This window comes from Amblyomma americanum, chromosome 9 (assembly GCF_052857255.1).
Source record: "Amblyomma americanum isolate KBUSLIRL-KWMA chromosome 9, ASM5285725v1, whole genome shotgun sequence".
Classification (NCBI taxonomy): Eukaryota; Metazoa; Arthropoda; class Arachnida; order Ixodida; family Ixodidae; genus Amblyomma; species Amblyomma americanum.
In genome coordinates, this window is record NC_135505.1 from 46,626,012 (window position 1) to 46,636,991 (window position 10,980).

A 10,980-nucleotide genomic window follows, 5' to 3' on the forward strand; every position below is an offset into this window, starting at 1 on the left:
TTTAAGAGGTTAGAAGTAACCAAGCGAAGGTTATCTGATTGGTGGCTAAAAGCAAGACAGGAGTAAAATTTCACAAGACATGGCTAGGTGGCTTGAGCCACCGCCCGATGTAAAGGGTTCAGCCGTATCCATCCATCCATCCATCCACGTCACGGAGGAAAAGCTGGGCCCCAACTGGCGCGGTCGCGCGCGGCCGCAGCCACCACCTGACTCCCGCTCCTTCCGCTAGGGGCGCTGCGCTATGATTGACGTCACGGCATATGTATAAAAGAGCTGCGCTCCTTCGCCGGGACAGTCTTCTACCCCTGTCACACGGGCATTTCGAGGGCCCTCGAACCGATAGTCTATCGACTCAAAGGCAATCGAGCGCTGCTACACGGCAGTTTCAATGGCGATCGAGTCAATAGTCTATCGAGTCAACGGAGCAGCATGGAACTCCATTTAGATATGCAGCGCATTCTTGGCTTAACCAAGCTAAGCCTGGCCATTTTTTTAAAATGAAATTCTTGGGAAATGGATTGACCGCACCTTTGGAAGTCGAAAATGCCTTTTGCAATTGCGCTCTTTGGCCACAGTTGCCGTTGCGCCATAAAAATTCCTAATCACCATATTATAATGAAGTATTGTCTTTTTTTTTGCAGGTTTAGGAGAGGCAGTGTTAATGTTCAAAATAAGCAAAGAGCAATCGCATATTTCAGGTAAATAGATGATGGCGGAAGCAAAGTAGGCTCGATTGGTTAGGATCAAATCTACAGTGTTGGCTGTTTTGACAGAAATACTGGTAGCCTTATTGACTAGCTGGGTAAGTGAAAAAACGGAGCATAAATCAAGGAAATCACTGCCATCTGATAAACATTGTGATAGGGTGGGAGGCTGAGTATCCCAAGGAATATTTGGAAATTTGAAACCATCCAGTTATTACAAGGAAGCCGAAGGAAGTCTGCTGCTTATTGTGATTGGTGCTTATGAAGGTCCTCAATAGACGAGCGTAGACAAGATAAAAGGCGATAGCATACGCCAAATATTATTTCCTGGTGGTCGAAAGTAACCGATGCCCAGTCAGTTTCCAAGCCGCTGTTAGTGTAGATGAATGACGATAGTCTGCCTTTGGAAATAGCTAGGAGAACACCGCGACCCCGCTGATAAGTTTGTTCATTGCGATATATTGCTAAGAGGTGTGCGTTGTGAAAGATTTCGTTATCTTCAATTTGAGATGATTGCCAAGATTCAGTAAATGCGATGATGTTCGCAAAACAGTTGTCTGTCGCCGATGAAAGAGATCTTTTCTTATTCAAGATACTTGTGATGTTAGTATAAAGAATTTTAACATCAGATGGTGATGAATCACCACTGCCCCTCTCGCGACCCTAGTACGCAACTTGCGGCGAGGCGTCAGATTCATAGGGCGCTTGTTGGTGTCGCAGCTCGATTTCATGGATTGTGCCGATTTCATAGATTGTACATGAAACATTTACCGCGTATGAATATAATATTCTAAGAGCCAGACGACTTTAAGGCTCAGACGGGATGAGCAGAACTTTTCGCTTTAATACGCAGAGAACTAGGCTGTTTTCTGGTGGAACCGAACTCGTTGGAACCAAATAACGCAAGCGGAAGAAGACCGGGTATGCACGCGAGTGCCCAACCGGGCAATCGGTGGTGGTGTAAAACATTTATTCAAGGCTTTTTACAGGAGAGAGTGGGCACTGGGCTTAAGGACCAGCCCCTTGCAAATTTTAGGAGAGGTACCTGGCCCAGGACCCCCGTGGCTTCCGCGGCCGCTCGGGCCCTAGCGACGAGGCCTCTTTCGCTCTCTAACGTAGAGCAGCCGAGCAGGGCAGCCTCCCAGCTCTCTTGGGTAGTCGCCTCTGAACCGTCAAGATGAGCCTGGCACTACACATCTCTCGGTAGCTAATGTCAATCGGCTTTCGCTGAATAATGCGCTAAGCCGTTAATCTTCGATATAACATTTATTCGGTGCCCATTTCAAGCTTTCATTAATAACTTGTTTCAAGGTAATTAGCTGGCGCCGCCCTACTGTAGGACTGCTACAGAGCGTTTCTTATGGCCAGTAATAACGCTTACGCACCCGCACACACAGCTTGCTAGAAATGTCTCGAAGCAATTGGCGGCGTATGTTTACTGCGCGCACCAACCGATGACGACGGAAAGTTCAACGAGACGCCAGGTAAGGGATGCTTCAGAAAGGTGGACACCTGATCGTGGAAACGAGCTACGCGTGGTCGGCGGGAGGACCGCGTGAAAGGAGGCGGAAGGTGCCCTATATTCCGCTCTCTCTATACAGCTCCATATCGGGTTGTTAATGTTGCGAATGTATTCTTTGCAGCGAAGCAGCCGTTGGCGCTGACAGCCTCAAACACGCAGCTGTTTGTATATTTGGACACTATTGAGAAAACGCATTGTTTATGGTCCAGCCTAATGTTTAGGTTGAGGAAAACAAGCGAACTGCCCAACGCCGCCACTGCTCTTATGATCATGGCTCCTCCAAGCCCGACAGGTGGTTCTCCATTGAATTGGTAAAAGTTATGCCGCAAAGTCTTCCACTGACTGTCTTGCCACAGTGCTCCCTGCGGAGCGCATACGAGACGCTAGGTAAGGAGTATAATCACTGGAAACTAACGAAAGGGTGCTAGTGCTTGGAGCAATCCAGGCAGCCGCGAGACTGGGCAGCGGTTAACCCCCCGTTCCTTCTGTGCAGAGCTTCGACGGCGATCAAGTGTTTTTGCGGCTGGACCATCGTCACCTCATCCCTGCCACATCACTGTGCTGTTGCGGCGGTACACACGTGTCGGCGCAAGATGTTCCTGCGGAAACTCCCCCTTGACGCGTCTGGCCTGGTCTGACGTCACCGCTCAGCTATAAAAGACTGCGTTGGTCGACGGGGGTCGTCATTTTGGAGCAATCCAGGCAGCCGCGAGACTGGGCAGCGGTTAACCCCCCGTTCCTTCTGTGCAGAGCTTCGACGGCGATCAAGTGTTTTTGCGGCTGGACCATCGTCACCTCATCCCTGCCACATCACTGTGCTGTTGCGGCGGTACACACGTGTCGGCGCAAGATGTTCCTGCGGAAACTCCCCCTTGACGCGTCTGGCCTGGTCTGACGTCACCGCTCAGCTATAAAAGACTGCGTTGGTCGACGGGGGTCGTCATTTTGGAGCAATCCAGGCAGCCGCGAGACTGGGCAGCGGTTAACCCCCCGTTCCTTCTGTGCAGGTACGTGCTGGAAGACTTTTCCTGTTAGGTTAAAGAGCGTATCTCTGGCTGCTGGATTGCTCCACTTTTGGCGAGAATCATGTCTGATAAAGCGCCGTCAACGATCAAGGAACTAGCAAAGGCCCTGAATGAGTTATCCGCTCTTTTTGATGCCAAGCATGTAGAACTGAAAGATACGGTGAAAACGGTGATTGAAACAGAGTTACAATCGCTGAAAGAATCTATGAGCTTGATCAATGAAAAGTTCGAGGGTTTCAGATCGGAAATGGTGGAGATGAGGAAAGAACTTGCTGTCACTAAAGCAGAAAATGAGGCAATAAGGAGTACTAACGCCCATTTGACATCAGAATTAAAGAAAGTCAGGAGAGAGTTGACTGATATGCAACAATACAGTCGCCGAAATAACCTGGAGATAAAGGGTGTTCCTGTGGTTGCGGACGAGAACCTCATCTCCACCATGAAAACGATTTCTGGATGCCTGAACACTGAAGTGGTCGAGTCTGACATTGAAGTTATTCATCGTGTACCTACAAAGAAAAAAGATGAACAGAACATAATTGTCAAATTTTTTTCCCGTTCAGTGCGGGATAAAATTCTGAAAGTTGCAAAGAAGCAAAGGCTTAATGTTTCTCAGTTGGGTTTTGAAGGCAATACGCCCGTTTTTGTGAATGAGCACTTATGTCCTGCTAATAAAGTATTGCTGGGAATGGCGGTGAAAGCAAAGAAAGAGAAAAAATGGAAGTTCACGTGGGTGTCAGACGGAAAAATTTTGATGCGCAAAGTTGAAAACTCACATGTTCTTCACGTGACAAGTGCAGAAGACTTGCGACAAGTTCTCTAACACAATGGCTGTTTGTGTAAAGCAAATCGAGCAAACCTGGATAGAAAGGGAAAACATATCTATTTTGCATTGTAATATCCGCAGCATACATAAAAACTTAGACCTTCTTCTTTCCTATTTATCACAATTCTCCTTTCATTATGACATTATTGCAATTACAGAAACATGGTTAAAGGAAAATGAAACCGCTGAAATACCCGGATATGCCATGATATCTTTACCAAGGTGCCGCCAATCACGCGGTGGGGGTGTATCGCTTTTCATAAAGAATAGTGTTGATTACCAGGTTGTAAAAGATAGCTCATGTAGTAAGCAGTCTGTCGAATCTCTTTTTGTACACCTCGGCTGTGGTCTTAACATTGGTGTGGTATACCGGCCTCCCAACGCAAGCGTAAAGGACTTTCTCTCGGATATGGAAACTATCTTCAACCCACTAATGACAACCAATACTCCACTTGTTATATGCGGTGATTTCAACATCGATCTTTTAAAAGATGGATGTTCCGAGTGCGACTACCTGCTTCTCATGCAGTCATTTAACCTTAAAAACGTTATTTCCTCACCTACTCGTATAACACAGACATCTGCATCCCTTATTGATCATATGTTCTGCAACAATGAAATGACTGTACGCGCTGGCGTTTGTGATATAGCTATTGCTGATCACTGTCCGACTTTCATGTGTTTACCACGCACTTACTTATATCCGCATTGCAAAACGTATTCTAGAGACAAAAGAACTCGAGTAAATTACGCCTGCGTTCGAAACTTCTTGCAGAGCATTGATTTTGTGAAATTGTACGACAGTGATGTGAATATAGAGTGTGAAAATTTTATCCGCTGCGTATCAAATGCCGTAATGAAGTCCAAGCGCGAATGCACACGTCGTAACTACGAAGAAGCTGTGTGCCCGTGGATAACTGATCATATACTTGCGGTTCTAAAGAAAAAAGACTGCTTCTATCACAAATGGAAGCAAAACAAAACAAACAATTATTATCACGGTCAATTCAAGCTTTATAGGAATAAGTCTGTTACGATGATGAGGAGAGCGAAAAAAATATATTACAGTAATTTAGTCACGAAACCTGGCCTTGACTCGAAACAAGTTTGGAAAATTGTTAAGGACGTCACAGGACTTGGACCGAAGAAACGCGTTACCCCTAACGACCCCTCCGTACAGGTAGTCAATGACTTTAATAGCTACTTCTCCAATGTTGGTGAATCTCTTGCAAACCAGTTCTCTTTTCAGTCCGCCTCTACTACCCTACCCAGAGTTGTCCACACCGATTTTAATCTAAATGCAGTCACTGTCGAGGAAATTACATCTGTAATAAGCGCACTGCCAGTTAATAAAGCGGCTGGGCACGACAGTATTCAGACTGCAGTTTTAAAGCATAATATCGACATTCTGTCCAACCCACTATGCCATATATTTAACCATGCTATAGAGACTAGTTGCTACCCAAACATTCTAAAAATCGCGAAAGTTGTGCCTATTTATAAATCTGGAGACGAAAACAACCCAAGTAGTTATCGTCCAATATCTGTACTAAGCATTCTAAATACTCTTTTTGAGAAACTAATTGCCATTCAACTAAAAATATTCCTTAGTCAGTATAACATCATCTGTCACCAGCAGCACGGTTTCGTCCCAAACAGGTCGACCTCTACAGCCGTTCTAACGCTTTCCCAGTTGATAAATTCAGCTCTTAATAAAAACGAAATCGCAATTGGTATATTTTTAGACCTGAAGAAGGCGTTCGACACTGTATCACATCCAATATTACTGAGGAAACTAGCCGCCTATGGGATTGTTGATGACACACTGCAATTTTTCACCAGTTACTTATCAGGTCGACAACAGAAAGTGGTAATTAACAACCTTGAATCTACATATAGCTATATAAAATGCGGAGTACCCCAAGGATCTGTCCTGGGGCCTCTACTGTTTTCCATCTATATAAATGATCTTCCAGGTTCAGTCTCGCTTTCGCAGGTTCTCATGTATGCAGACGACACGGCCCTCATATTCACAGGTAAATCGGTTTCTGCGATGCAAGACGACATGAGGCAGGATTTAATGACTGTTTCCAACTGGTTCAGTAACAATAGATTAACATTGAACGTTGCGAAAACTAAATATGTCGTCTTCCATACAAGAAGAAGAAACGTTGACTTTAACCATATTAGGATTTCCTTGAACAATTGTATAATCGAATCAGTTCCTTCATTTAAATATCTTGGTGTTATCTTTGACAATAACCTTAACTGGAAGAATCAAGTGAACAGCGTTTGTAATAAAGCTGCGTTTGGTTGCTACGTCCTTATTAAGGCTAGACAATACTTTCCTCGCAACATATTACGAAGCTTGTACTTCTCATTCGTTCATTGTCATATGAGTTATTGCTGCGAATCATGGGGCCACACATACTCAACTTATCTCACACCTCTGCAACGGTTACAGAAGCGAGCACTAAGGATTATAACATATTCTCCATTGCATCATCCAAGTAACAATCTGTTTGAAGAAGTTCGAGTACTAAAATTTTCCGCCCTACGCGACTATAAAATCTCCCTTCTAGTAAACTGCATGTTAACAACTAACTCTCCACTCCCGATGAGCTTATTCACTTTGCCTGTTCGCAACACAAGACATGTTGCTAATGGTAATTTTAATCTTCCGATCCATCACAACACATACGGTGAGAGATTAATCGAGTTCATTGGGACGAAAGTCTGGAATACATTGCCATTGGAAATAAAGCTTGCCAGAAATTTTAAACTATCTTCTAAATTATATTTCTTGCATAATCAAGTAATCATGTGATTTCCTTTTTGTGTTTCTGTGTTTCTTAAAATGCCGGTGTATACCTTCCTTGTACGTTTGCCAAAATGCCTTGTTTTTGCATGCGATCGGACACTGGATGCTTTTGCTGTGTCAATTCGCTGTTTTCATTTTTTTTTTTCACTTTACATATTTATGTGGTTGCCTAAATGCCTAAATGACTTGATTTGTATTGGACCGGACACTAGCCATGTAGGCTATCGGTCCAAATATTTTGTACAATTTTTTTTGTGAATTATGAAATAAAGCTTCCTTTGATTGATTGATTGATTGATCCCGAAAGGACTATATACACGAAACTACTCCGGGACGCCAATGGGTGCCCTTTTATGTTCGGTTCCGCAAACAGCGTGCGGGTCTCCGCACTGGCAAGTTTGGCACCTCTGTTTTCACGTTTCAAGCGCGTTAACTCTTACAACTTAAGTTGGTCGAGAACGCGTATGTCCGCAATGAAGGTCAAATTGACCAAAAAGTTGAAACGCGACCACACCTACTACATCACATAGCAAAAGTAGGTGCGTAGCGCCTAAATTGATACTTACATTTTATATCCGTTAAATGGGTTTTATGGAGAAGACTGCAAGTAACTTTCAAGTAGTAGTAAGTAGTAAGTGGTTTTTATTAAAATTATAATAAAAAGGAAGGAAAACATTTTTTCTAGCCCCAGCATCTGCCATCTATACTGAAGCACCTGAGCTGGGGCAGCGGAAATAAACGATAGCAGGCAGAATGAAGAAAAATGAAAGAGGTGGGGTGACAGGAAGAGACTAATTTTCAATAAAATTAGAATTCTTGAGGTAAATAAAATAAAATTGGTTTTTAGGAAAGGAAATGGCGCACTAATTGTCTCACATTTCCCGATGGACACCCGGACCTCGCCGTAAGGAACGATAAGAAGGTGGGAGTGAAAGAAGAAAGGAAGAAAGAGGTGCGTTGTGGAGGGCTCCGGGATAATTTAGACGACCGGGGGCCTTTAACATGCACTGACATTGCACAGCACACAGGCGACTTTTGTGTTTCGCCTCCCTGGAAACGCGGCCGCCGCGGTCGGGTTCTTCCAGCTCAGTAGCCGAGCGCGCTAACCACCGAGCCACCACGGTGGGGAGTTTATAGGTAAAAATATGGCTTTTGCGGCAAGGCGTTGCCAGGCTTGGCGGACAGCAGAAATCCGGTAAATCATTTTCGCTATTAACGTGGTTTACTAATTTCCAATTATTAACTTTTTAACTAAAAGAGGTAGGCGGCTGATTACAATTAGAATTTTTCAGCCGGTCGTTAGCAACTGCCATGTCAATTTTCAGAAAAAAAATTAAGTATTGGTTTTTGGGAAAAGGAAATGGCGCAGTACCTGTCTCGTATATAGTTGGACACTTGAACCGGGCCTTAAGGGAATGGGTAAATGAAGGAGTGAAAGAAGAAAGGAAGAAAGGGGCGCCGTAGTGGAGGGCTCCGGAATAATTTCGACCACTTGGGCATCTTTAACCTGCACTGACATCGCACAGCACACGGGCGCCTTAGCGTTTTTCTTTCCTCCATAAAAACGTAGCCGCCGCAGTCGGGTTCGAACCCGGGAACTCCGGATCAGTAGTCGAGCGCCTTAACCACTGAGCCACCGCAGCGGGTAGCAGAAAAAAAATGAAATTGATTTTCGGGGACTAAGGAGGAGGACGAAAAACTTTATTAAGGTCAAAAGGAGTTGGAAGAGGTAATGGGTGGGGCCCTCATTCCAGGGCTCAACTGGCTTGAGCTGCCCTGCGGACCTGTTGTATGAGGGCCGGTTGGTCCTCCTGGTTATCGCCGGTCAGCAGCGCCTCACACTGCTCAAAAGACGTATTTTCCGTGTGTTGAGTGCTTGGTTTGGCCCCACATTCGCACGAAATAGGGAAGAGTGTAGGGCGTGCCTGGCACCATGGACATGTGCAGGTGTATAATGTTGAGCTTATGAGATGTAGTCTATGGAGGTTTGGAAATGTGTTCGTCTGTATCTGCCGCCAAGAGACGGCATCTGGGGTTTCTAATTTCCTATGAGGTGGAGGGAAGTGTCTACTTTGAAGACGTTGAATCTCGGGGCGTTCGTTATACCTAGAAGGTACAGGGGTAAAAGCGGGCACGGTTTGTGCCCCGCTCGGTTGATGATGCCTTGAGTTAGATCATGTGCCCTCTCATTTCCCCCCAGTCCCTCATGGCCTGGGGTCCAGGTGATTTGGTGGTGCTCCGTAAGTGATGTAATGCCCATGAGCCGACTGACATGCTTGGAGACTCGGCCTCTCAGGAAGTTTCGACACGCGTGTTGCGAGTATGTGATCACATGGGCGATTTGGCCTTGGGCACGTAATGCCTAATGAGAATGGCCACGGCGGTGGTCTGCGCGGCCGCTGGTGTTTCGGCTCTTAAAGAAGCAGTAAATAGAGTGGAGAAGCGGTGGTCCATTGCCGCCACTGTGTACTTGTCATGGTCCGGGTATGCTGCGGCGTCAACATAAACCACTTTCTGGGAATTGGCTAGGTTTCGCGTAGATAGGATACCCGCGCTCGTCGTTGCCTGTATGAACATCTTTAAGCATGTGTTTCGGTATCGGGGCCACGCTGATGTATTTTTTGTGATTTCTTAGAGCGTTAGCTCTTAGTCATCACGTTTCGAGATTTCGTGGGGTCTGCTACGGCTCTTGATGACAGCGCCATCTGTGGCAGCAACTACTCATCCCATTTCGAGATTTCGTGAGATCTCCTACCACCCTTAGGGTTCCTCGATGCTCGCCCGCTCTCCGCTTAGGGTGAGGACCACCGCGTCGTCTTCTAGCGCGACCGTAATTTTCTTGCATCCGCTGGACGCGTGGCGCGCGTTTGCTGCGTGACGCGCCTAGATAGAGCTGGCCACGCTTGCAGTGGGAGCATGAATTGGACTTTCCGTTTGATAATCATTCCTTTTCTAGTTTAGATGAAAATGTAGAATAAAGATTCGATGAAGCTTTCGCTATTTTGAGACTATTAGCGAAAGTATAGGGGATATCTTTGTTTTGCGATAGGTGTTCAGGGCGTGCAACTGCTCACCGTTGTCATACCGGCGCCGTGAACTTGCTATCTTTGCGCTCCCGTGTGATATAGCGGAAAGAGTGTGAAGTGCGCCAAATGAACAGCTGCATATTCATGTACGAGCCATAGCATGCTTACGTCTGCTTATATTATTATGCATTGGTGGCACACTGTGTCATGCATACACTATGCAATCAAAACACAAAGCCTATGGTTTATGGTTTATGGAGGTTTAACGTCCCAAAGCGAACCAGGCTATTATAGACGCCGTAGTGATAGGCTCCGGAAATACCGACCACCTGGGGTTCTTTAACGTGCACTGACATCGCACAGTACACGGGCATCTGGAATTTCACCTCCATCGAAATTCGACAGTCGCGGCCGGTATCGAACCCGCGTCTTTCGGGTCAGCAGCCGAGCGCCACAACCACTCAGCCACCGCGGCGGCCCAAAACATAAAGGCTTAGGCGCACGCAAGAAGAATAATTTAATACCTTGATGCACAAATACGATATCTACAAAATGATTACGAACGACGATTCACAGCAAGTACAATGCAGCTTATGATTCTTACGCTTAAATTTCTCTAATGCTTATGTGCATGTACACGAGAAGTTCGCACTGATTACAGCGTCTTTAAGGAAGACTAACACTAGCACAAGTTTGATTCCGTGACAACCAGCATGTGTGGCTGGCTACTGACGTACTTGGATGCGTAGCCGCAGTCTTGTGTAGGTAGTTATCAGCTTTTTGCCTATTGCTTTCCTGTGATCAGCGCATGCGTTCAGGCATGGCCGGTCTACCTTCACAAAGCATTCTGTGAGCGATTTCAGCGGGCACTTCAACGTGTGTATATTGTTTGTACACCACGCGACAGCGCCTGTGGAGTACTCCTCGTAGTTCTTGAGAATGCGGATCACTTCACTGCTTGGATAAATCAAGTTCCTTCCATCCCTCACTAAACCTTGAGAATTGTCAAAGAGGCATATTCGTTGCTTGCTGTTCTTATGCTAGCATCCTTGCACT

General features: G+C 45.7%; 1 protein-coding gene across 1 annotated transcript; it reads left to right on the forward strand.

Annotated features, from left to right (window-relative positions):
- The first annotated feature begins 2,666 nt into the window (after positions 1 to 2,666).
- Positions 2,667 to 7,189, forward strand: LOC144104130 (uncharacterized). The gene has a single exon (XM_077636959.1). It carries the CDS (start codon positions 3,313 to 3,315, stop codon positions 4,072 to 4,074), a length of 762 nt encoding a protein of 253 aa, XP_077493085.1. The 5' UTR covers positions 2,667 to 3,312; the 3' UTR covers positions 4,075 to 7,189.
- Positions 7,190 to 10,980: the final 3,791 nt, after the last annotated feature.